Source organism: Felis catus, chromosome A3, assembly GCF_018350175.1.
Source record: "Felis catus isolate Fca126 chromosome A3, F.catus_Fca126_mat1.0, whole genome shotgun sequence".
NCBI lineage: Eukaryota > Metazoa > Chordata > Mammalia > Carnivora > Felidae > Felis > Felis catus.
In genome coordinates, this window is record NC_058370.1 from 26,827,881 (window position 1) to 26,854,754 (window position 26,874).

At 50.5% G+C, this 26,874-nt stretch overlaps 1 protein-coding gene and 1 non-coding gene across 5 annotated transcripts in view; both read right to left on the minus strand.

Annotated features, from left to right (window-relative positions):
* The window catches only part of TTLL9 (tubulin tyrosine ligase like 9), a 41,417-nt gene that overhangs the window by 6,281 nt on the left and 8,262 nt on the right, over positions 1 to 26,874 (minus strand). For 2 of the 4 annotated variants that reach the window (XM_006929859.4, XM_019826670.2), the window contains 11 exons: positions 24,511 to 24,603; positions 22,600 to 22,683; positions 22,304 to 22,415; positions 21,347 to 21,532; positions 12,104 to 12,172; positions 11,432 to 11,506; positions 9,959 to 10,049; positions 8,998 to 9,038; positions 8,056 to 8,143; positions 2,885 to 2,943; positions 1,603 to 1,799 (listed from right to left, as the gene is read on the minus strand). In XM_006929859.4, the coding sequence (XP_006929921.1) occupies positions 1,603 to 1,799; positions 2,885 to 2,943; positions 8,056 to 8,143; positions 8,998 to 9,038; positions 9,959 to 10,049; positions 11,432 to 11,506; positions 12,104 to 12,172; positions 21,347 to 21,532; positions 22,304 to 22,415; positions 22,600 to 22,683; positions 24,511 to 24,603 (1,095 nt within the window). Of the gene's footprint in view, positions 1 to 1,602; positions 1,800 to 2,884; positions 2,944 to 8,055; positions 8,144 to 8,997; positions 9,039 to 9,958; positions 10,050 to 11,431; positions 11,507 to 12,103; positions 12,173 to 21,346; positions 21,533 to 22,303; positions 22,416 to 22,599; positions 22,684 to 23,014; positions 23,067 to 23,585; positions 23,745 to 24,510; positions 24,604 to 26,874 lie in introns of all 4 variants that reach the window. The other 2 variants (XM_045053771.1, XM_019826672.2) reach the window with 2 other exon arrangements.
* TRNAK-CUU lies at positions 25,431 to 25,503 on the minus strand. The gene has a single exon. It is a non-coding gene; the product is annotated as a tRNA-Lys (tRNA).

The following is a 26,874-nucleotide window of genomic DNA, read 5'->3' on the forward strand; positions in this document are numbered from 1 at the left end:
CCACTAGAAGAAAGGTTTCAGTGGCTAAAACTTTTTGAAAACAATTGTCACAAACTTGAAATCCCCACTGGGGCCAGGTGGTACCCAAACGAGGCAAGCTGGAGGGGGTGGAATGATCTTGGTGCCCTCGTATTGCTCTTCCTTCTCCCACTAGAGCTGTGAATACAAGACAAAGTCCCGTTTCCTAGTGAACTTTTGCGTGTGTGGACAATGGCCGCTGAGGGCGGCAGGAGCTGGGAGGGGTGGAGAGCGGTGAACCGGGAAGAACATTCCACTCTAAAGCGGTGGCCTCTCCAGGAGACTGTCACCCTGTGGGAGTGTGAGCCCAGGGTTCTGAGTTTTCCAGAAAAGGCGAACATCCAGACTGTTGTGTAAACATCTCCCAGTTTTTCGAGATGCTCAAATGAATTTACAAGGAACATAATTTGAACTCCAAAATTGAAGCGTCTGTGGCCAAAAGCAGCCCAAGGGCCTAGAGCTTGCAAACTCTTGTTTTGTGCAAATCCGGTCATTTACAGACAAGAACCTGGGGCACAGAGAGGGAAGGACCCATCCGGCAGGTGAGTGGCAGACTCGGGCCCCCCTCCCACCCCCAAGCTTGTTTCCCCATCAGTGTCCACTTTAATACCCGCAGCCACGTCTTTGTAGCAGGGGGCAAAGGAGAGACCCGCTGGCACCCGGACCCTGTTTCCTTGAACTTGGGTCTGACATAGGTATCAGTCTAGGGCTCCAACTGCTGGCTTGGAAAGCCCTCAGCACCTATCCAGTGACCCTGGGGAAGGAGCTTGGGAGCCACAGTGCAGGCAGGGAGTAGCTCAGCCCAGGAATTATGACCCTGGGCCTGGCTCTGCCTTTGACTTAATGTGTAACCCCAAACGCCCAGAACAAACCCACTGGGCTTCTGTGTCCTGTTGTATCACATGAGGGCCATCACGATGGTCCCTGCCACCTCAGGCTTGTCTTCCTCATCAGCTCAACCTCCTCTGTGGGGACTGTGGGGGCGCACCAAATTCCTTTTTTTTTTTTTTAATGTTTGTTTATTTTTGAGAGAGAGACAGAGCGTGAGCAGGGAGGGGCAGAGAGAGAGAGGGAGACACAGAATCCAAAGCAGGCTCCAGGCTGTCAGCAAGAGCCCGACACGGGGCTGGAACTCACAAACCGTGAAATCATGACCTGAGCCAAAGTTGGACGCTCAACTGACTGAGCCACCCAGGCGCCCCATGAATGCACCACATTCTTAACAGGAAGTGACATGGTAACAATATTCCCTTACACGGCACTTTGCATCCTGAGAGCAGCAGGGTTTACAGAGAAGTTTCTTGCCTGGTATTCGGGAAGGATTGCTGACTCAGCAGATGTTCAGGAAAGGTCTTTGCGTGCCAGGCACGGGGTTCGGTGCTTAACAGACAATTCCTCATGTATCCCTCATAATAATTCTATAAGCACAATGTCCATTTCACAGATGGGCAAACTGAGTCACAAAACTAGGAAGTGCGTCCAACTAGGAAGCGGCAGAGACCACACCCGGGCCGTCTGGGTGCAGAGTGTGTGAAACGTACCCCCCCCCCCCCCGTTCCCCGGGCTGCTGGCCCACCCACTTACGGTTTGAGGTCCTGGTCTATGAGGATGTCATAGCCGTACAGCTCAAAGCAGTGCTTGTCGCTGATGATCACCTTCTGCACGCTCTGCAGGCTCCTGATGAAGATGTTGTCCATGTCGCTGAAGAGCGTCTCCACCGCCTCCGGCCCATGCTTGGACGCCAGGTACTGGCGGAAGCGCTGGATCATCCACTTGCAGCCCTGGGGCCCCAAGCACCCAGGGAGGGGGGGTAGAGGGAGCCTCTGTTAACTGGGACCTGGCCGGCCGGGACCCTCCAACAGTCACCATCAGCACGGGCCTTGGGTTTCGACAAGAGGCTCCCACCAGGGTCCTGTGATTAGGAGGACTCTGAGTTTGTCCCTCTTGCAGGGCAAAGCTACTGCATGCTCAGGGGAAGGGGTGGATGTGCCCTCCCAGAGCCTGTGCTTCTTTCTAGAGCACAGCCTGGGTCCCCAGGCTCCCAGAAGTCGCTGCCCCAACACCCTGCACAGGTTTCTTCCCTGGGCCTGCCTTCCTGGGGACAGACTGCACTGACCATGGGTGTACCCTGAGGCCCAAAGATGACCAACTGGTTACTGTTTTCGGGGGGCTAGGGGTACATATATGCAGGAGGCCCCCACTGTGTAGGATGGAGCTGGGGGAGGGAAAAGACGGGAGCAGGTGTGAGCTGGGAGCCAGCTCTCCCTGTGCCCCTCTGTTCTGGCTCTTAACTCTGAGAAGTCTGAGAATTCTAAATTCAAACTTGGCCTTGTAGGTTATTAGATAGATAAATGGATGGATGGATGGATGATAGATAGATAGATAGATAGATAGATGAAAGAAAGAAAAAGAGAGAGAAGAAAGAAAGAAAAAGAGAGAAAAAAGAAAGAGAAAGAAAGGAAAAGAAAGAAAGAAAAGGAAGGAAGGAAGGAAGGAAGGAAGGAAGGAAGGAAGGAAGGAAGGGAAATAAAAGAAAGAAAGAAGAAAGAAAGAAAGAAAGAAAGAAAGAAAGAAAGAAAGAAAGAAAGAAAGAAAATACTTTCAAGGTAGGAGGATAGAACACATTTTGTTACAGGGTGTGTGTCTTTGATTCGTAACTTTTAAATATTCAGACACACAATGTGTGGGCCTCCTTCTGTACTCTTGTCCTGGGTCCTGCAAGTGGGAAGGGTGGTCCTGACCTCACTGATGAACTGGAACTATGAGCCCAAGACTGGCCTGTCCTGGGCTCCGTGGCACACCATCTCCTCACCCCAACCCAGTCCCAAAAGGCTGGCTCTGGAGGCCCGAAGCACAGCTTCCTCACCTTCTTTGGATGGTAGTCAGGAGAGGTCTTTTGCACAGCGACATTGGTGAGGTGAACATCTGGGAGACGTAGGTGGTCAAGGACAAGTGTGAACAAGAAGGGTGAGCCCTGTTCCATGGAACCCCCAGAGATCAGACTAAGACTTGTGCTTGGACATTGATGAGGAAGGCGCCACAATGGCCCAGACGTCGCATATGTGGGCCTTGAGTTCAGATGGGCCTGGGTTCAAATCCCACCTGCGCCTTTTACTGGCTGTGCGCCCCTGAGCAAGTCACTTAACCCCTGAGCCCTATTAAGTGGGGGGACTTAGGTGGGGGAAACGGGCAAAGAGTAAGCAAACAATCAAAACCAATCTGGACAGAAGTGGGGTTGATTAGTTATGAAATCTTTCAGCGGGATTTTTTTTAGCTTAAAAACGATAATAGAAATCACAGAGGAAGTCAGTGGATGAACAGAGCCAACCATGTAAAAATAAAAATAATCAGATATCAGGGCAAGAATGAAAAGCAAGCATGACTAGATAAAAGATTTGTAGCAAATGTGATAGACTAATGTTTTTATCACATGAAAATCCCACATAAATTGTTAACAATAAAAATTTATGACCCTAATAGATACATAGATATAGGGGTATGAAAACATCAGGGAAAACATAACTGCTAAAAGACCATCTGGGAAAATGCCTGACGTTTCTAGTAATAGAAGATACATAATTTTAAAGAGATGTAAATGGAAGGGAGGGGTGGCACCGAGTGGCTCAGTTGGTTAAGCATCTGACTTCACGAGATCAGGTCAGGATCTCATGGTTTATGAGTTCGAGCCCCACGTCAGGCTCTGTGCTGACAGCTTGGAGCCTGGAGCTGCTTCAGATTCTGTGTCTCCCTCTCTCTCTGCCCCTCCCCTGCTCGCGCTGTTTCTCTCTCAAAACTAAATAAACATTAAAAAACAATTAAAAAGCAACAAATAAAGGGATGTAAATGAGGAAGAAGTACAAATTGGAAGAAACGCAAATTCTAAGGCAAAACCCTGCTTCCCCATTAAGTCAGTTACATATTTTTTAACCTTTTTATTTGGAAAAACTCAAAACTCACAGAATCATTGCAAGTGTAATGAATGCCCATATAGGCTTCATCTACGGGTGCTAATTGTTTTAGAAATGTCTTTAAAAAAATTTTTTTTAATGCTCATTTACTTTTGAGAGAGACAGAGCACGAGCGGGGGAGGGGAGAGAGAGAGGGAGACACAGAATCTGAAGCAGGCTCCAGGTTCCGAGCCATCAGCACAGAGCCCAATGTGGGGCTCGAACTCACGAACCGCGAGATCATGACCTGAGCCGAAGTTGGGTGCTCAACCGACTGAGCCACCCAGGCGCCCCAGAAAAGTCTTTTTTAAATGATTGTCTTCAGGGGCGCCTGGGTGGCTCAGTCGGCTGAGCATCTGACTTGATTTCAGTTCAGGTCATGATTTCACGGTTCGTGGGATCATGCCCAGTGTCGTGCTCTGCACGGACAGCTCGGAGCCTGCTTGGGTTTTTCTCTCTCCCTCTCTCTCTCTGCCCTTCCCCTGCTGATGCGCGCTGTAAATAAATAAACTTTTTTTTTTTTTTTAAGTTCCAAACTGTTTGAAAAAATAAAATCAAATGATTGTCTTCAGCAGGGAGAGCTGGGATAAAATGGGCCCTGTCAATGGAAGGGTAATAAAAATACAAAAGAACCTTCTGTAAAACAATCTGGCCCATATACCCTTGACCCAGTATTTACACCTCTGCAATGTCGTCTGAAGGAAAAATTAAATATGGTAAAAGATTTATGAAAAATACGTTTCTTTCCAGCATTGTGTGTCATAATTGGGGGAAGCAGAATACTTTCTAAATGCCTGCAGGGTGGAAGATTAATAAACCAATAAGTCTACTCGGTGGGATACTTTATAACTAATAAAAAATGTCTACAAGGAAAATACTGATACGTGTAGTGAAAAAAAGTTATGTTTATACAGTTGAGATCACTCCTTTATAAAATGCAACAACAACAAACTGTACAAACAAACCCGGGAGAAAATACGTCAGGGTAAGTAATTGTCTCTAGAAAATAACACAGAAGGTTTCTTTTCTTTTCTGTTTTTCCTTTTTGTACATTTTCTGAATTTTCTGATTTGCCTTTAAACGGCTTTACTACTTATATTGTGAAAACTATACTCTTTAAGTGCTTTATTATTTTTATTATTAAAGTAATACATAATGGTTGTAAAAACAATTCATAATATAGGAAAACGTGTAAAGGTGAAAATAAACGTTCCTGGCCTGATTCTAATCCCCCTTGGTGTTCAGAGTTTATAAATTAGTGAACATCCTCTCTGACTTTCTTCTGAATAGAAACATATTTCCTTAAGAGCAAAACTAGGATTATAAACACACCAGATCCATATCTGTATGTTGTTTTTCATTTTAATAGTCTGTCTTAGATACCTTTCCATGATATTTTAATTGGCCTCATTATAACAGCTGTACAATAGCATGTAGATGTTTTATCGTTCATTTTGCCATCCTTCAAGGGTGTTTTCACTTGTTTCTATTTATTGTTACAGTGCTGAGGTCATTATTTTTATATTTTGTGTGTGCACATACATGCATATATATATGAATAACTGTATGTGAACTATATATAAAAATATAAATCTCTAACTCTTAAATATGGAGAACAGAGGGTTACTGGAGGGGTTGTGGGACGGGGGTGGGCTAAATGGGTAAGGGGCATTAAGGAATCTACTCCTGAAATCATTGTTGCACCATATGCTAACTGACTTGGATGTAAATTAAAAAAATAAAAGGAAAAAAACATTTAAAAAATGTAAATCTGTATATTTAAGGTCAGGTTAAAATATGTCTTATTACTTTATGATCCAAAGTTGCTTTATTATTTTAAAAGTTGGTGTGTAATATACGAAACACATACAGCAAAATATTAATATCTGCTAAATCTGGGTGGTGGATGCCTGGATTTCTCTTATAGTCTTTTTTCTGCATTTTTGATTATATTTTAAATATTTCAACGTTTGAAAATTAAAAACAATTGAAAGAAGTTGTGGAACATCATGTGTATTGACTCACTGTGAAAACAGCAAAGGCTTGTACACTAGAAACTAGTCCCGGGAAAGGCCGGGGTCTGTTTAACAAGGCGCCATGACCCGAGATATAAAAGCACTTTTAAGTAGGGAACGGGGGACCACTAACGTGTGCTGAACGCTCACTTTGTGCCGGGCACTGTCCTAAGGGTTTTACACGTGTCATTTAATTTTAACAAAATACATGGCGGCCAAAAAATAAAACTACAATGAATGATGACTTGCATATGTTAAATGCTTGCTAGAATCACATAAACAAACATACTAAAAATGCTAGAGTTGGGGCGCCTGGGTGGCTCGGTCAGTTAAGCGTCCAACTTCGGCTCAGGTCATGATCTCACGGTTCATGAGTTCGAGCCCCATGTCGGGCTCTGTGCTGCCAGCTCCGAGCCTGGAGCCTGCTTCAGATTCTGCGTCTCCCCCTCTCTCTGCCCCTCCCCTGCTCATGCTCTGTCTCTCAATAGTAAATAAACGTTAAAAAAATTTTTCTTAATAAAAAATTTAAAAAATGCTGGACTTGGAAAAATAGGGGGGGAAATTGTTAGAAATACTCTGCAGGGCCAACTCCCATTCTAACACGCAGGCGATGCATGTGCATGAGCTCGGGACAGACACGTAATCGAGAGACCAAATTAAGAAAGGGGGTGGAACTGGCTGGAAGCATTAGCTGTGTTGTCCAAGCAGCAGCAGCAGCAACAGCACCTTCCGTAGCCTTCTCCCCCACAGGCAGGTAATCCAGTCCTGCTGATTTATCATCTCTCCATTTCTGGATTGCTGGCCTCTTTGCTTCTGATGCTCATGTCTAAAAATCTTATGTTTATTTATTTTTGAGAGACAGAGCATGAGTCGGGAGGGGCAGAGAGAGAGGAGGACACAGAATCCGAAGCAGGCTGCAGGCTCTGAGCTGTCAGCACAGAGCTCGAAGCGGGGCTCGAACCCATGAACCATGAGACCATAACCTGAGCCGAAGTTGGACGCTTAACCAACTGAGCCACCCAGGCGCCCCACATCTAAAAATCTTAGAAACATTATTTTTGTTTGATGTCAGTATTCTAACCAGATAATACACTCACGTGGTTCAAAAGTCAAAAGGCATCAAAATGTGCCTGAGGAACTGTCTCCTCCCCACCCCTGTCCCCACCCGCCCAGTTCTCATCCCAAAGGCAACTTCCGTTCCCAATTTCTTATACTTCCTTCTAGAGATGTCTGCGCATGGATATAAACATATACAGAGATATAATTTGTAATGTGAATGGAAGCATACTTTTCAGAGTTCTATACTTTGTTCTTTTCCAATTAACAGTACGTCACAGGGATTATTTCAGATCTGTACATAAAGCACGGCCCCATTCCTTTTTAACAGCTGCATAGTATTCCATCATGTAAATGAGCAGTTTGTTTTATTTCCTTTTTTTCTCTCTCTCTCTCACAAACAAGGCTGAGCAGTGCATTGCCTTTAAACCTCTCTTTTCCTATGTTGTGAGTGTACACGTCGGGTAAATTCTCAGAAGGGAATTTGCTGGGTCAGAGGGTATGTGCTTTTGTCTTTTGATAGACGTTTGCCAGATTGCCTCTGGAGTGGCTGTACCCACTTACACGCCACCAGCGACACACGTATTCCCCCAGCCTCGCCAGCATAGTGTGTGATCATATTTTTGGTCTCTGCCAGTTTGATGGGTGAAGAGGGCATTGTGTTTGAGTGAATGTGTGAGCCAATGTCTAGGCACACGGAAGGATGCAAACATTCTCCAAAGGAGCTCGAGCTCTCCCATCCTGTGAATGTGAGTCAGTGTGGAGCGAGCAGAGAAGTTTGGGGTGAGCTGCTCTGAGCAGAGTGGGGCTGCTCCCCTGGGATCACCGGGGGCTCCCCCACCCCCACAAGACTGCCAGCTCCCGGAGGGAGGGACCAGGCCCGTCTTGTCCACCGCTGTATCTCCTGTGCCGAGACCGGGGCTTGGCACTCGGTGGAATGAAGAAGCTCTCCCTGACCAGCTGGGGGGATGGGGAGGGGCAGGGCGCAAGGGGGCTGGGCAGACGGGATCCGAGGATACACTGGTCATCGATGCTGCTCAGTGTGAAGCGGGTGTTGGAGAATCGGGCGAAGCCGTCCCGGTACAGCCAGGCCCGCAGCGGGATGTACTGTGTCGAGGAGGGAAAGGAGGGAGAGGAAGGGGAGGGGGGTGAATACGAGCAATCTGCCCCTCCTAGCTTTTGCACCCGCTGTTTCTTCCACCTGGAGGGCCCTCCCTTCCTTCCTTCTCACATCACCCCTCAAGAATCCGTCCAAACAGCCTCCTCTGATTCCACCCCCTCCCTCCCTGGCGTCAGGGGCAGGGAGAAGACGCAGAAGGGAACCGAATGAACGAGACTCTTCTCTGCTCCGCTACCACGCGCGACACCCTTCCGGGTGTGTCCACGTTCCCCGCCAGACGCTCAGCTCCAGGAGCCCAGGGGCTGAGCCCGCCTCCCACGCCCCTATGTCCTCAGGCCCCACATTGAGGAGCACCTCACGAAGGTTTGAACGGTTGCTGAACGAATGGGTGGGGAGAGGCGGTATGGCGGCTCCTTGTCTGAGAGTAGACTCTGGCACCAGGCCGCCTGGATTGGGAGCCCAGGTCTGTCCGTCACCTGTGCGTGACCTCGGGTAAGCCACTCAACCCCCTCTGATTCTCCCTGGTCGTTAGGAGGACCAAACGTAGTAAAACCTGCTGAATACCGGGGTTTGGTACTTAGGAGGTGCTCGGTAAAGGTCAGCTGCGGTTACCACGAATGGCTGAGTGAATAAAGGACAGGCGGACGGCAAATCCAGACTCGGGTCTCTGAGATGGCAGAAATGGGATCTGTTTACGGGCCCCCGCCTTACCCTCAGACGCCCCCTGGGCTCTCCCAGGCAGGCTCGCATAGGCACCCCCCAGAATGGCTTCTGCCCCCTGTGTCCTGGCCCAGCCCTTCCTTACCTGCTGCTGGAGGAGGGCCCCATCTTAGCTACTCACCGACATCACCAGCACGTAGACGCGCAGGTCAAACTTGCGGCCTGTCAGGCAAGGAAAGAATTCATGCAACAAATACTGACCGTGTGCCAGGCAGCATGGCAGGTTTGGGGGTTAGAGCAGTGGACAGGCAGAGGTGAGTGCCAATAAAAAGCACAAGAGGTACAAGGAGAAGGTAACGAGGAGGGGAGGTGGTTAATGTGGGGGAAAGGCTGGAGACAGGGGATCAAGGAAGGCTTCGTGGAGAAGTGGTGGCCTAGAGGAAGAGAGGGGCCCCCCAGCCTGGAGGGGGCGGGCCTTGGGGCAGGAGGGACTGCCTGAGCAAAGGGCTCGGTCCAAGGGCAGAGTGGAAGGAGACGAGGTCAGTGAGGTCTGCAGGGGCCAGCTCACGTGCAATATTTGGATTCTGTTTTAGCAACCATGGGAAGCCACTGAGGGGATCTTGTCCCCCTGGGTACTGTGCTGGAGCGGAGCATAGGGGACCAGAGTAGCAGCGGGCATCAGTGAGGATGGGAGGGGACAGTGGCCAGAACCAGGATGGAGGGGGTCAGATGGATTCAAGAGCTGCGTGGGAGCTTGATGGAGGTCGGACATGGGAGGGGAAGAGAGAAACACACCCACAACGGTCTCCGGCCTCTGGCTTGGCAACCAGGGGCTGGAGCGGCTGTATCCCGACGGGGAGGCTGGGGAATGAGCCATATGGCAGCGGGAGGGCGAGGGTTGGATCTTAGGCATGTTGGGAGTGAGCTGCCGGGAGGTGCCCAAGGGTCGGTGGGACATCAGGATCCGGGCTGCCCGGGTGAGGTCCTGGCTGGAGACAGAAAGCTGGGAGGTCACTGGCATCTGGGGGTGTTGAAAGCCACGAGAGAGGATGGGGTCACTGGGGGAGGGGAGGGAGGATGTTGCCCGAAGCGGTGAGAGGAGCCAAGTGGCCCTCTGTCCTGGGCAGAGACCGCCATCTCACCTCCTATCAGGTAGGGGTTTTCGATATAGCGCTGAGCTACGTAGTTCTCCACGGGGATTTCATCCTTCTGGTCTTCAGAACTTCTTGCGTCCTGGTTGTAACAATAACTATTATTAACATCTACGGAGCATTTCCTGTGCAGGAGGCATCGTGCTAGACACTGTCCTCGTTTGATCTTTAAATCAACCCTATCAGGGAAGGACGAACGTTATCCCCCATTTTACAGACGAGCAAACTGAAGCACAGAGAGGGGAAGCGACTTGCCCAAGGTCACACAGCTGCTCCGTGGCACAGCTGGGACGTGGACCCACACGCAGGCTGGGCCCAGAGCTTCCGCGTTTAACCTCTAGACCTGTGCTGTCTATTTACATTTAAACTGCTTAAAAATAAGTGAATTTAAATGCTGTCACGTGGATGAACCTTGAAGCCATTACGCTAAGTGAAATAAGCCAGATACAAAAGGACAAACACTGTAGGAGTCCACTTAGATGAGGTCCCTGGAGGAGTCAGATCCACAAAGACAGAAAGTGGAAGAGTGGCTGCCAGGGGCTGGGTTGGGGGGGCTGCTGGGAAACAGGGAGTTCGTGTTTCCTGGGGACAGAGTTCTGGAAGTGGACGAGAGTTCTGGAGGTGGATGGTGGTAGTGGTTGCACAATTATGTGAATACACTTAGTGCCCCTAAATTATACACGTAAAGTCGTTAAGATGGTAAATGTCGTGTACATAAAAGAACGAAAAGAAATTAAAAAAAATTTTTTTTTATTTTTGGGACAGAGAGAGACAGAGCATGAACGGGGGAGGGGCAGAGAGAGAGGGAGACACAGAATCGGAAATAGGCTCCAGGCTCCGAGCCATCAGCCCAGAGCCCGACGCGGGGCTCGAACTCACGGACCGCGAGATCGTGACCTGGCTGAAGTCGGTCGCTTAACCGACTGCGCCACCCAGGCGCCCCAAGAACGAAAAGAAATTTAAAATCCAGTCCTTGAGGGACACCGGCTTCATTGCAGGTGCTCAGCGTCAGCACGTAGCTAGTGCTCACGGTACTGGAGAGCACAGGCATACACCGTTCCGCCTCTGTAGAAAATTCCATCGGTCCGTGCTGCCTGGAGGGCCACGCAGGTGCCCGGGGACTTTCCTCTCCCTTCTCTGCCTGCGAATCCTTTCCTGGCCAGCCCAGCAAGGCTCTGGCTCACACCTGCACAGCACCCCATGGTCTGCAAAGCCCCTTCTCAGCCGCTGTCCCCTTCACGGTAACCATGTGACAAAACTGAGGCCCAAAGGCGAGTGGCGCATACTTGGTGAGGTCACACAAGGGGAGCCACTGGAACTCAGGGTCCCTGGCCCCCAGGGCAGAATTTTGTACACCTGCTATCATCCCCCGGCCCCCTCCCCCTCCACCGCCAAGCTGCTTCAAGACAGAGGCAACCAGGCCTTCCCTTCCTGGGCCCCGGGCCACCTGGCACCTGTACTCACATGGCCTCCGGGTGGATTGACAGCGCTCCGGGCTGGCTGGGCCTCTGAGCTGGTGAGCTTCTTCCCAGCGGTGCCCTGATGGGAAGGAATCGGACACACAGAGGAGGGAGGCAATTCACTTACTGAGCACCTGCTCATGCAGCAGGTGCTGGTTGTGTAGCAGCATTATCATCTCTAAAGTTCAGAGGGGGTTAGCAATTTTCCCAAGATCACACAGCTGCTGAGTGGCAGGGGCAGGATTGGAAGTGGGATTTCTACTACGCCGCATCCTGGGATAAGGATGGGTCATGGGGAGGGAGGGAGCTACCTCAGGCTCGGCCTGGGACTTGGAGGAAGAGTCAGCCAAGCTCTCCCCAATCAGGTGAGCAGGAGGCCCAGGTACAGAGGCAGCGTTCTCAGGTTTTAGGCATAGTAACTCGTCCTCAGCAGGCACTGTTACTACTCTCCCCCATTTACTTGGGCACAGAGAGGAGAAGCATCTTGCCCAGGGTCACACAGCTTTTAAAGGGCAAAATCAAGACTTGAGCCCAGGCAATCTGGCTTCAGAGACTCCGTTCCCAGGGGCAGAGCTTCGCTGCCAGCCCTTCAAGCTTTGGAGGAGGGAAGGAGGGGCCCCTCATGGCAGCAAGGGCAGAGGGAGATTTCCGGAGCAAGGGGGAGGGGTAAGCTTACCTTCCTCCAGTCCATGATGTCCTTCAGCCTCCGGAAGAGGAAAATGCCTTTTCCCTGCGACCGGGCTACCTGGGGTGGGGGTGAGTGCAGAAAGGTCTGCTCTCAGCGATATGTAGTTCCTTGTTGGCCCCTGTGCCTGGGGCACCTCCCCACCATTTCTCTGTCTCTATCTCTCCCATGGGCTTCCAGCTCTCTCCAGAGGAATGGCCCAGCCCAGCCCCATGGGGCCAGCCACTGAGAAGGCACTAAGCCTGGCTGGCGGGTGGGAGGGAGGCAAGGCAGGGAGGAAAGAGAGAAGCCGACTTCGCTCACAAAGGCATACAATGGCATGAATAATACAAAACAACAGACAATTAAAAAACCATTTCTAACAGTCTTGGGAACACATCATCCAATTCTTTTTTTGGAAATCAATTTGCCTCCCTAATTAGGTTTTGCTTCAGCTAATACTGATCAGTCTGCCTTTACTGAATCCCAGCATGGATAATTCATGGCTTCACAGAGTCTAGGGGCTGGAAAGATCTTTAATATCATGCAGAGCAGTCAGCACCAAAGGCATTACTCCCCGCTGAGAAATCCCTCTGTGATGGTCACCTGCCAGGGAGCTCGCCACCCTCCCCCTGCCTCCCGATGCAGTTCATTTGCTGCAGGATCGCTCTATGAAGCAGTCATCCCAAAGGTATCCATTAGGTGACTACTGTGTGCTGGGCATTATGCTATAGCCGTGACCCAGACCTCATGGAGCTTTCACAGCCTACCCTGTGTCGAGCTAAAAATTTGGCAGCCTGGCTCTGGCCTGTAGGGCTTCCTAAAACAAATCTGATCCCTGGGCCCCAGAGCAGCCCTTTGGGTAATCTGCAGCCACTGAGCAGATCCCCTCGAGGCGTCTTTTCTCTGGCATTAAGGCACCCAGGTAATGCAAACTCTCATTTCCCTCTGTTCTTCTCGGAGCAGGGCCAAGTTGGTTAATGTGATGTTCTCTGTACAATGCAGGGGCAGGCAGGGCTGTCGGGCATGGATGGGTAGGCTGTCCACTGCACAAGGGCTCCCCGTCATGGGGCCAGTGGGAGCTGAAACTCAGCCCCCGCTCTGCCTGCTGTGCTGTGTGCCTGTTTCGGGGTTGTGCACGCCCAGAAGATGGGGTGCCCGCAAGACCTGGGAGTACTGGTAGCGTTTCAGGGGAAGCCACATGCGCACAGCTATTTGGGAGAGCAATAGTGTGCATAAAGGGCTTCCCACAGTTCCCAGCTACCCACAAGACTTACATTCACCTCACAAAAGATGACCCAACGTAAACAGTGAAAAAGTCACTCAACTTCATTAGCTTCAAGGAAATGCAAATAAACACCCCAAGAGGATGCCACCCTATACTCCCTGAGAGTGGGTAAAACTAAAGACCGACAACGGCAAGTGTTGGGGAGGCTGTGGAGAAACCGGAACTCACAACTGCTGGTGGGCGTGCACCAAAGCTGGACATAGGCATCTGCTCTGACCCAGAAACTCCTCTCCGGGGCACCTGCTCGGCAGAAACCCGGGCACCCGTGGACATGTACAGGACGTGTAGCACACGATTCACAATAGCTCCAACCTTGAAACTCCCAAATGGACAAGTACGCACTCAACGGAATCCTGTCGACAATGATGATGAACAATGCACCGACCCGCGTCAGTGTGGATGAGTCGCCTGAACACGATGTTGAGGGAGAGAAAGCGGACGCAGTGGAGCCATACTACGTGATTCCAATTACACAAAGTACGAAAGCAGACAAATGATGAATCCATGCTGTTAGGGACCCGAGGGGTAGTGAGTGGGAGAGGGTCGGAGGGGAGCTGCCGAGGGGCTGGCAATGCCCTGATTGCAGTCTGGGTGCTCGTTACTCAAGTGTGCTCGCCTCGTGAAATTGACCAAGCTGTGCCTCTGTGACTGGGGCATATTCTCTTTACTAAACTTCAATTGAGAAGTTTTTTTTAAAGACTCCTGCCTTTGGGTCTAGGACCCCCCACCCCCACCTTTCCTGTAGCCATTCCCCTTCCTTCTTTCTGGCCGGCAGAGCCCAGCTCTCACACGGAGGCTGGAAAGACCAGATACCTGTGTGGTCAGCCTCCCATGCAGCTCACGGGAACCATGCGACTAGTTTTGGTCAATGAGGCCCAAAGAGACATCGGCTTGGGGCCTTGGGGCTTCTGAGAACGATTTTTTTTTCCTTGTTAACAACATCGGGGCGGGCGCCTGGGTGGCTCAGTTGGTTAAGTGTCTGACTCTTGATTTCAGCTCAGGTCATGATCTCATGGTTCACGAGATCGAGCCCTGCATCAGGCTCTGCTGATAGAGCGGAGCCTGCTTGGGATTCTCTCTCTCCCTCTCTGCCCCTCCTTCCCTCTCGAAGTAAATAAACAAGCATTTAAAAAAATACATTGGAGGGGCGCCTGGGTGGCGCAGTCGGTTAAGCGTCCGACTTCAGCCAGGTCACGATCTCGCGGTCCGTGAGTTCGAGCCCCGTGTCAGGCTCTGGGCTGATGGCTCAGAGCCTGGAGCCTGTTTCCGATTCTGTGTCTCCCTCTCTCTCTGCCCCTCCCCCGTTCATGCTCTGTCTCTCTCTGTCCCAAAAATAAATAAACGTTGAAAAAAAAAATTAAAAAAAAATACATTGGGGTTGAGGAAGAGGAGAAAGAGAGGGAGGGAGCAAGAGAGAGAGAGATGTTTGCCTCCTTTCCTTTCTTTGAATGCTACACTCTGGGGAGGTGAGGACTATAACCGTCACCAATGAGGTGACGAGTCTGATGGAGGAAAGCCAATACATGCAGAGTGATGACAGAGAAGAAAGATAAGGAATGTGGTCTTTTCACAGCACCACTGAGCACATCCCCCAAACCTGGAACTTCCTACCTCTGGCTTTCTTGTTATATGAGGTGATAAAATGCCTTTATTGTTTGAAGCATTGCTAGTATGTTGGCAAACACGCCTGTTCCGGGAGATGCCCTCCTAAGGGAATAATCCTCAGGGTGAAAAGTAAACTTCCTGCTTGGTGATCTATCAGGGTTGTTGAGGCTGGAAACCACCACCTGCTCCCTAGCTCCAGCAGACTGTAGTTTCCAAAAACAATCACAAAAATATTTCCACTCCCATATGTTTTCCCAGAACCTTGCTACCTCCACCCTCCATCAAGAGGTAAATTCAATGTCCCGCCCCAAATCTGGGCCAGCATTTGGGACTGTCTCTACTAATTGCATATGGCAGAAGTGACATTGTGTGGATTCCGGTGCTGGGTCCTCCAAGGCAACACAGCTTCCACACAGCTTTCTCTTTGGGGATGGTTGCCCTTGGAACCTAGCCACCATGCCGTGAGGAGGCTCAGGTCACATGGAGAGGTCCATACGGAGGGCAACTGAGTCTTCCAGCCCTCCACCCTGGCTGAGCTCCCGGCCAACAGCCAGCACTGACTTGCCAGCCCAGTGAGGGAGCCAGCTCGGAAGAGAATCCTGCAGCCCTCACGGGAGCTGTCCCAGTAGATGCTCAAACAGCAACGACCCTTCCCTGTCAAATGCTGCCCAAACTAGCATGAGCTAATAAATAAGACAGGATTTTCGTTTCAAGCCACTGAGTTTTGGGGTGCGGGAATAGGACCAGCACACTGACTTTAGGGGAATGGTTTCTAACAGTGGTAGCCAATACTTCTCAGATGTTTTCTGGGTGCCAGGCACAAAGACTTATGCCCATGAGCTCCTTAAAGCTTTACAAAGAATCTTCTATGGAGGCATTAACATTATCCCCCTTTTGCAGCCAAGGAAACCAAGGAACAAGGCCAAGCACTCTGTTCAAGGTTACCCAGCCTGTAGGTGACAAACCCAGGTAGTTATTTATTTATTTATTTTTTTACATTTATTTATTTTTGAGAGACAGAGAGAGACGGAGTACAAGTAGGGGAGGGGCAGAGAGAAAAGGAGACACAGAATCCGAAGCAGGATCCAGGCTCTGAGCTGTCAGCACAGAGCCCGACGCAGGGCTCGAACTCACAAGCCGTGAGATCATGACCTGAGCCAAAGTCAGACGCTTAACTGACTGAGCCACCCAGGCGCCCCCCAATCCCCACGGTCAACATGGTCCTACTGTTGGGACTATCAATCTTACTTGATAATCTGGGAGTAAAATATTATTTTTATAAAAAGATATGTTTTCAATTGGAAAATAATATGAATGGATTGTTGGGGCGCCTGGGTGGCTCAGTCGGTTAAGCCTCCAACTTCAGCTCAGGTCATGATCTCAACGGTTTGTGAGTCTGAGCCCTGCGTCGGGCTCTGTGCTGACCGCTTGCTCAGAGCCTGGAGCCTGCTTCGGATTCTGTGTCTCTTTCTCTCTCTGCCCCTCCCCCACTTGTGCTCTGTCTCTCAAAAATAAATACATGTAAAAAAACATATATATATGAACGGATTGTTAGAATGAACCATATTTAGATTTTGCACCACCTGTGGCCACTCATGGCCCTCGGTGCCCTGCCCCTGGGGATCATTTCTCATGAGGCATTCGTTGTGTGGCATTCATTGGGTGTTACAGATGTAGTTGGTGGTCCACTCAGCAGCGCCAAGTATGGAAAAAAATTCCCTTTTTTCTCTGCCAACAGAACCCCATTTGGGTATTTGTTTTTTAATGTAAGCTCTACACCCATCGTGGGCATTGTATTCACGACCCTGAGATCAAGAATTACCTGTTCCACCAACTGAGCCAGCCAGGCGCTCCCAACAGAACCTCATTTGGATCACCTCTTCCTGGTGGCCCTGCCCTCTGCGGGGTCTGATGCCCACGGTGGTCCCATGCCCCCACCATGTGACCGGTTCAAGCAGGGCCAGCAGGATGCCAGGGGAAGTCTACTGCAGTGACCTCTGGGGAGTTTGTGTCTTCTTCAAAAGGGACACACAAGACCAGGGTGTTCCTTCAATCCTGTGGCAATAGTGGAGGCGTGAGGAGGTGAAGCTAGAGCTTGGCAGCTACATTGTGACCAAGAGTAGCGGCCAGCCCGCTGGGGTGGGAACCGATGATGATGTCGAGCTGCCCTATGATGTTGAATCATCCCTGGAAGCGACCTCTCGTCATTAAAGGAAATGTCCTGGGGTCTGTAAACTTGAATGAGAAGAAAGTTTTTCATCCTAACCAGATTTTCCCACTGCTTCCCATTATGAATGCAGACAACAAATCCTAGTAGTACTAGCCAAGCCTGTGACTTTACTCTCAGAGGAAATCTCGGTTATTTTTAGATCACATTAGAGTTGCTGCAGGTGTCTCAAAATATTGTTTTTGCTTGTGATGATTTTGAAAGTTTGGCAACAATGGGGCCTGCTGTTAGACTCTCTTTCACTGTTAATGAAAAGCACATATATTGTTACTGTTACTGCATACAGATCATTTAATAGTTTGTGTGGCCATTGTGAGAACATGCTAGCAGGTCTCCAACCGCGGAAGGTGCTGGACTGACCGCCAGCTTCTACTACCGCAATCCACGCTGCACTTGTGGGGCCCCGCCTGCAGGGGACGCTCCTGCCACGGACGGAGGACAGAGGGGGCCTTGAAGGCTGGCCCACTCCCTGGAGAGTGGGGCCTCCTCTGGCATGAGGCCTCCCCCAGGCCTTGCTGCCCGGCCTCTAGGTGCTTCTCTTCCTTCCCTCTCTCCCTCGCTGGGGTCTGACTGCCGTCCAGGCTCCCCCCACTCCCTCCCCCAATTCCTCACGGGCAGAACTCCCGGCATGTTCGTTTGTTTCTCAGAGGACCCAGACTAACCGGTTGATAACTGTTTTTCAATAGAGTTGCTTCTTTTTATAACCAAATTATTTTATCCTTTTAAAAACACTATTTTGTGACCGTGTGAAACACTATTTTTACCAGCCCTCTCGTTTGGGCTCCCTGTAGTCGTGATTTCTGTTATTTGCTGCCCAAGGCATCCTGCCGACCTCCTGCCCACCCAGAGGGCCTGGGCTGGTAGGAAGGGAGAATGTTTCGATGGCAAAGAAGTTGGGATCGATGCAATTTTTACATCAGTTGGACTTTTTAAATGGCAAAGCCAAGGGCTTGTTCTTATACTCTGAGATGGGCTGGGGCTCAGGCTCGGTGGGAAGAGGGGTTCCCGAGGATGGCAGGGAGGGGATGATGCTGCTTACTCCCTTCTGAGTCCAACTCGCCCCGCCCACCCCACCCCGCATCGCCCCTGCTCTGCTGCCGGGAGTGGAGGAGGAAGCTGAAGAGTCAGCAGGCCCTAGGGCACCGTGCAGAGGAGATGCCAGAGGGAAAAGGCAGGCCAGTGGCTACCCTGACCCGCCGGCCATGGCAGCTATGTGAAAACTCTTGTGTGTGGGTGCACGAGGACAAGCTGGCTCACAGAGACAGGCCTTGTGGGAGGAGTAGAGGGATTCGGGATTTTTTCTATTTTCTGAATTTGGAGTAATGTCCTTTTTTTTTTTTTAACATTTTCCCCACCCCAAAGGATCCAAACAACAGGATCCCAGAACTAATACTCCGTCCCAGCGGTTCATGGTTCTGTGGCTCCAGAGAACCCTGGTTGCTCTACCTGGGAAATTGTTAGAAATGCAAATTCTTTGGCCCCACATCAGGCCTACTGAATCAGACCCTGGGGGATGGGAGGGGGGCTTTAATAAGCTCTCCAGAAAATTCTGATGCACTCTCAGTTTTGAAAATGATTCCGCTAGGGTCTCACTCCTCAAAGTGTGGTCCGTGGACCAGCAGCAAGGGCCTGACCTGGGAGCTGGTTAGCAAGGCAGACTCTCAGACCGACCCAGACCTGCCGAATCAGTCTCTGCCTTTAACCAGGTTGCCTGATGATTGTGGGCACATTTGGGTTTGGGAAGCACAACCTCGTGCTTTCCAGGTGTCGCCTGGAGTCTTGGAAGTAACCATAAAAGCGGTCAATGACTGGACACCTAAGTGCCAAACCCTTTATATAATGTGTATAACAGCATTGGATTCTCTCGCAAGCCCGGCAGGTAGGTGCACTCATTCATTCCATTTTATGGATGAGGACGATGAGGACGCAGACTTAGAGGGGTTGAGGAACCTGCCCAGGGCTTATGCGTGGCGGGTACAGAGTTAGAGCTCAGAGCACCCACTCCCGGCTCCCCACACCCCAGACAGGGCGCCACAGCTATTCAGGAGCAAGGACACACGCACACAGCCAAGATGCCTCCTCTTAATTACAGCTGTCTTGTGTCTGCCTCTAACAAAGGCTGTGGGCTGGGAAAGGAATCAACTTAATATGCAATTGCTCATCCCAATTAGCACAAATTACCATTTGTCTGAGAGGCTAATGCTGGGAGCTGGGACCGCCCTGTGGCTTGTAGTCTTCCTGTGCCTAACGAACCCCTTCTTCTCCGGCTGCAGAGGAGGGGACAGGTGCAGGAGGTCCCGGGGGTCAACGCTGGCTGGGACCCAGTCGGGAGGATCCGTCGTTTCTGTCTGGCACGTCGATTCCCCCTCCAAGCAGCTGTGCTCTTGGTTGAATGTGCATATCAGCCAACACCAGGTCTAGTCCCCAGCTGCACGAGGAAGGGCTGCCCTCCACGTCCTCCCCCCAGCTCCCTTCCTGGGGCCTGGCACGGTCCCAAGCCCAGAAAATATTAGGGGGCTTTGATGATACCATTCAAGGCTATGGTGGCTTTGTGGTGAGAAACCAGCCCTGGCACGAGGAACAATCGAGGGGCTCATAGGTGCTCTGCCGCGCCTGCCCTCCACTCAGTTTCTTGATCCCCGAAGGGCTGGCTACCTCCGAATGCAAGGCTTTCATGCATGCAGTCCCTCTTCCCAGAATGCTCTTCCCTACCTCTGCCCTTCGCCAGGCTGACTCCTCGGCATCCTTCAGGCCACAGTCAATATTTCTTGACTTTCAGTCAAAGTCAACAATTCTTTTAATAACACTAATAACAATGGCAGCTATCATTTATGGAGTGCTTAAGGTATGCTCTACCTGTGTTAATCACATCACAACATTATGTGACAGGTAACACAGTCTCACTTTGCAGATGGGAAAACTGGGGCACAGACAAGTTAAGTAACCTGTCTGAGCTCACACAGCAAGTAAGTGGTACAGGCAGTATTTAAACTAAGGGATTTGACCTTGGAGCCCAATCTCCCTTCAGAAAAGCCCTCTGGGCAGCAGGGAACCTCCTACTGTTTCCTCTCTAGTGTCACTTAGAACAACTGTACTCACACAGGTATCTTCTGTATCGTCTGCACTCAAGGAAGGTAGAGACCCACTTCCAATTTGCTGAGGGCTGTGTCCCTAGCACCTACTTCTATGCCTGGCACGTAGCCAGCGCTCGGTAAACATTGTGGAAAGCTTGAATAAATGGGTCGCAGTCTCCTCATCTTTAAACCAAGGTAATATTGGGGCGCCTGGGTGGCTCAGTCGGGTTAAGCGTCTGACTCTTGACTTCAGCTCAGGTCATGATCTCATGGTTTGTGAGATCAAGCCCCACGACAATCCTGCTTGGGAGTCTCTCCCTCTCTCTCTCTCTACCTCTCCCTCCACCCCCTGCTCTCACGCAAGCGCACACACACTCTCTCTCTCAAAATAAATAAATACATATTTAAAAATGAAGTGAAATAAAATAAAATAAGGTAATATCTCATCCCAAAGACCATCTGGAGAATCAGGTAATGCAGGCAAAGCGCTTGGCATGGCCTGACTGCCACCATTTTCTCTCATGTCAGGAAGAGAGGTGGGGACCTGAGCTCCAGCAAGGCTCTGGATTCACTGCCCTGGTGTCCTGAGGATACTTTTCCATCTAGTAAACATGTATTGAGCACCTACTGTGTACTAGCAGTCATAGCTGCTGGGTTCAAACACTGCAAAGAGGAGACAAAGCTCTTCGGCAGAGGGACACCTGGGTGGCTCAGTCGGTTAAACGTCTGACTTCGGCTCAGGTCATGATCTCGCAGTTTGTGAGTTCGAGCCCCGCATCGGGCTCTGTGCTGACAGCTCAGAGCCTGGAGCCTGCTTCAGATTCTGTGTCTCCCTCTCTCTGCCCCTCCCCAACTCACACTCTGTCTCTCTGTTAAAAATAAATAAACTTAAAAAAAAAAAAAAAGCTCTTCTGCAGAGGCAGATGGTGCATCTAAGGCTGAAATCCCAGGCAGGGGTTTTGTCTTGGGATGCGCCATGAAGGATCCCTGCTGGTGCCTGGGCAGCCCTCCCTCCCCCTGCCCCTTCCCCCTGGTCCCCGGACTGGGCACCAGGCACTCACAGGCTTCATGATCCAGGTGATCCCCGGGTTTTTGCGGAACTCTTCCACGAACAGGTGGTACTCGCATGGCATCTCAAAGGTTTTGGGGAAGAAGTCGCACTTGGCTGCCTCCAGCTTCCCTGCCTCGCGCTCCAGCTGCTTCCGGAACCGCTTCAGGTTCTTCACCATGTAGTTCTTGCGCGTCAGCTGGGCAGCGGGATGGGTGGACAGGCTGTTAGTGCTCGTGACCCCTGCCCTGCTCCACCTCCCAGCCCCAGCCATCGCCACTGCCTCCCACAGCCTCCATTCTCGGCCCACGAAGTAGCAATAACAGTAAGAGTAACTTTGAGTGCCTGCTATTCTATAACCATCCCCACTTTACAGGCAAGAAAACTGAGGCTCAGAAAGGCTAAGTCAATTGCCCAGAGCTACCCAGCTAACGGAAGGCACAGCCAGGACTTGACCCAGGCCTGTCTGACTCCGAAGTTCATGTTGCTAACTTCTAAGCTGCATTAACCTTTTCAAATCTCAGCACCTTTGGCTCCTCCAGTGTGATTTGTGATCTGATTCCTCCCGGACCTCCCTCCCAGCTCTAGACTCCCAACTGCTCAATCTGTCTCTTCCCTGAAATCACCATATGGCTCAAGCATCCTGCTCCGGCGGCCCTCGCCCCCCAAGCCAGGCTGCCCCTCACATCTGTAGTGTTGACATGCCCACCAGCCTGTGACCTGAGTCCCCACCCCAAGATAGCCTGCTGCTGCTCGGGTATTAGATCCTTACCCTCTCACATCCTTTAGCCCATCGTGTATCTTGTGCACATGTTCCCCACCTGGCATGTACCCCAAACTCCCTTACGCTTTTCCATACTGCTCCTTGCACTCCCGTGCCAGCCCCTGCTCGTTGCGACATCCAGTGACAAGAAGTGGCCGACTCAGTGCCCCCCCCCTTCCCCCGCCACCACCAGCCCACCCAGCTCACCTCGTAGTGGTTTCGGAAGTGACTGATCCGCACATGTTCGTCCATGTAGGTGTGGTCAAAGTTCTCCCGGAGCCAGCTGACGTCACACCAGTAGAAATCCCAGTCCCCTTCACTGGGGGTGGGTGGGACAAAGGTCAGGAGGTAAGGACCTCAGCACTGCTGAGGGCCTGGGGCCCACGGAGGTGCAGTTGAGGGACAAGCAAGGTTCATAAGGAGCCTCAAGGGGGTGCCGTGGGCCAGCCCTGCCCACAGCGTGCTTCGCTAGGCCAGAGTGAGAACGGGAGAAATATTCCTACACAAATCCAGGCTGCCGGCTTCCTTTGGGTTCCCTTTGAACAACCGGGGTATCGGCCACACGGGGTCCTGACGCCTCCTGGCACCTGTCAGCGGGAGTGAGGAACAGCCACCAAGTTGGGACGTACCCTCTCCAGATCACAGCCCCTACCTACCACTGCCTACGGCCCATGGCAACCAGCCAGCCTCACCTGATCAGGTTACCTGCCTGGGCTCTAGAAGCATCTGGGTTGCCACCCCCGGCCCACATCACCAAGCAGTGCCTCCCGATAACATCTGTAAGCCCTTCCCTGTCCACAAAGCCCTCCCCTCACTGAGTCCTCAGAACAGCCTCAAGAGATGACTACAATCATCCCTGGAACCCTCAGTCGAGGAGAACCTCGCTCGCCCAGGGCACAGCAGCATCGGCATTCTTACCCAGGCTAATCTACCGAATCCGACGCCAGAGCTGGGGTGCAGAGAGGAGGTGCTTGAAAAGGATGTGACAGGAAAGAAAATAATGCCACCACCGTTGCTTCCAACGTTGTTTTTTTGTTTGTTTGTTTGTTTAAGTTACAAAATTACAACAATAACTGAAGACTAGACTCCAGCACCAGGCAGTGGGAATCATGGATTCATCCATTGGCTCGTTTGTTTCCTCATTCACCGAGAGGGTAGAGATGCACCTGGGACTCTGCACACAGACCGACTAGGTGCAGTCCAAGCCCCGACAAGCCAAGTGACCTCCAACATGGCACTCTTTACTCTTCCATGCCCAGGTGTCCCGTTTTCCAGCAGATGGGTATGATAATAGCACCTCCCAGAAGAAGGTTTGCTGGACGATTCAGAGGTCAGGCGTGTAAACTGCTATAGTAAAGAGTGTCTAACGGGCTCAGCTATTGTTATGCAACAACATTGGTTGAGCACCAGGTCAGGGCAGCTGGTGGCCCTCCCCCCTCCTATCCATTCCCCCCCTTTTGTCTACAGTAATAGAATTCCCAACATTTACCTGGGGAAATGTAATCCACATTTTCCAAAATAAAAGCTACATTTTCCAGATTCTCTTGCAGCTAGGCTAAGTCTGGCCAACGTGAGGGACTTCTGGGCTGTGTCCTTCAAGGGCAGGGCGTGTACTTTGTTGTCTCTTTCCTACCTACTGCTGCTCGCCCTGTGGATGCAAGACTGGAGCTTCACCTTAGACCGTGAGAAGGGCTTCACTCAAGGGATGGCAGGATGGAAAGACGGAAACAGGTGGCTCCAAATTTCTATGCGATCTCTGAAATTCCTAACCTGGACTTTGGTGGGAGAGATAAATAAACTTCTGGTCCGTCAGAGCCTCTTTTGCTTTGGGTCTGTGTTATATGCAGCCCAACCTTAGCCCTCACTAACATTAGCACCTGCTATGTGCCAGACATTGTTCATCTCAGCATCCCTAGGGCCCACCATAGAAGAGATGTAGGCTTAGGGGTCAAGTAACTCGTTCAAAGTCACAGGACTAGTAAGTGGCCAGGGACGAGCAGCCCTTGACCTCGACCTGCCATCCCTAGAGGATTCAAGCCAGCTAGTCTGTGACGGCTGCACTCCTTGATTCTCCAGAGAGCTCTAGGACCCTGGCTACAGAAGAGTCCAACTGAACTGGGAGCAACTCCCACTCTGACACACATGTGCTGTGTGACCTTCAACAATTGGCTTGATCCCTCTGAACATAATCATATCTTGCTGGATGGTTCTAAGACTTAGACAAGGCAGAGACGGCGTCTGTAATGTGCCTGATACACTCGGAGTGCTAAATAAATTTTGGTCCCTGTCACAGCCAAATTGGGACAAGTCCCAGTAGCCACCCACAGGAACTGGGAGAAAACAGAGGGAGACAAGGCCTGGTGAGTCAAAGGGAAAGAGGGCCGAGATTGGCAGGGGGTGGGGATGCGTCTTACTCCTTTACTTCTACCCAGCCCGGCCTGTGGCGAAGGACATCCATGAGAGTATTCACGAGAGTGGTCTTGAATCGGATTGAAGCTCTCTGCTCTCTGCAAGACAGGGTGACAGATCGCTCGCTCAGGGTCACGCAGAAACCTGTGCGTGGATGTTTACAGCAGCTTTATCCAGAATAGCCCGAAGCTGGCAACAACCCAGATGTCCTTCAATGGGTGAATGGTTAAATAGCGGTCCATCCATACCATGGAATACTGACTTAGCAATAAAAAGGAGTGAAATATGTGTACATTCAACCTGCATGCATCTCTGGGGAATTATGCCGAGTGAAAAAAGGCCGATCCTAAAACGTTCTTATATACTGTACAATTCCATTTATATAGCTTTTCTTTTGAGACAAAGAGCATGCACGCACATGCAAGTGGGGGAGGGGGGTGGCAGAGAGAGAGAGAGAGGGAGAGAGGGAGAGAGAGAATCCCAAGCAGGCTCCTCATTGTCAGCGCAGAGCCTGACGCGAGGCTCCAGCCCACAAACTGTGAGATCATGACCTGAGCCAAAATCAAGAGTTCTCCGCTTAACTGACTGAGCCACCCAGGTGTCCCTATATAACTTTTTGAAATGACAAAGTTATTAACATGAAGAACAGATTAGCAGTTGCTTGGGGTTAAGGACAGGGGGGAGGTAGGATTGTGGAAGAAGGCAGAGGGAGAAGGAGGAAGTGGATGTGGTCATAAAATGGTCATATTAGGGATCGGTGGTGATGGGAACTTTCCTTATCTTGACTGTATGGATGTCCGTATCCTGGTTGTGATACCACATTATAGTTGTATTCTCTGTTACCATTGGAGAAAACCAAATACAGGGCACATGGTAACTCACTATATTATTTCTTATACTTTTTTTTTTTTTTAAGTAGGCTCCTCACCCAACGTGAGGCTTGAACTCACAACCCTGAGATCAAGAGTCACATGCTTTACCAACTGAGCCAGCCAGGCGCCCCTCACTACATTATTTCTTATAACTGCATGTAAATCTACAATTATCTCAAAGTAACTATTTAATTAAAAAAATTAACACAGGGGCGCCTGGGTGGCTCAGTCGGTGAAGCAGCCGATTTCGGCTCAGGTCACGATCTCGCAGTCCATGAGTTCGAGCCCCGCATCGGGCTCTGTGCTGACAGCTCAGAGCCTGGAGCCTGTTTCAGATTCTGTGTCTCCCTCTCTCTCTGACCCTCCCCCGTTCATGCTCTGTCTCTCTCTGTCTCAAAAATAAATAAACGTTAAAAAAAAATTTTTTTTTTAAATTAACACATCATTAGAAGTCTGGATAATGGCTACCTTTGTGGGGGAATGACAGAAAGAGAGCATGAGTGGGGTTTCTGGAGTGTTGGTGATGTTCTGATTCCTGATATGTGGGTGTATTAAGTTGACGAAAATTCACTGAGCTATAAACTTACGACACATGCACCTTTCTGTATATACAACAGAACTCTGTAACAAAATACACCACGACTAAAGCTTAAAGGACTGGTTACAGATTAAGACAAAATATTTGTAATGCTTACAATCTGTAAGACATTTGGACCAAGTGCATAATGAGCTTCGACAAATCATTTTTAAAAAGACAAAAATCCCTAAAGGGTTGAACAGGCAATTCATAGCAGGGGAAACGTACCAGTAAGCACGAGAAAAGATTCTCAACCTTCCCGACAATCAAGTAAACGCAAATTACAACATCGCAGGTTATAGTGGAAGAGGATGCGAAAGACTCTCAGTCCTATTGAAGCAGGGAGGGGAAAAATGTGCAAACTAAACAGCACACCTGACTATGGGGCTAGTGGGGAGCAACGGACAAAAGAAAACCTGAACTGATTCCAGAGAGAAAAAAGTCCTGAGGGGGGAGCAGAGAGCTACAGCAGGTGTCCAGGTCTGGGGCGGGGTGGGGGGGGGCGTCTGAGTTCGGGCAAGGGGAGGAATGAGCCAGCCACGGAGAAGCAGTCACCAGGAGAAAGCAGCTGTGCTTGGACAAGAGGGAGGGCGGCCAAACAAATCAAAATCTGGAAGAGTCCCATTCCGAAACCAAAGCAGACCGAACCGAACCAAAACAACCTTGCGGCAAATTTGCTTAAGAAAGAAGCGGTAGAGAACGTAGTAAAGCAGAGAGAAAACCCATGCTCCTGCACAATGATGTGGTGTGGGCATTCTGGCAGCCCTGCCAGATCGAATCCAAAAATGAACCAAAGAACAACCCACAAACAAACAAACACACAAACACGGAACTGTAGTTCAACCCCCTTCCGGGGCAAAGGCTCAAAATGGCAGTAGAGGAGGTTGGCCTTGGAGCCAACTCACTGTAAAGCTTTGGCC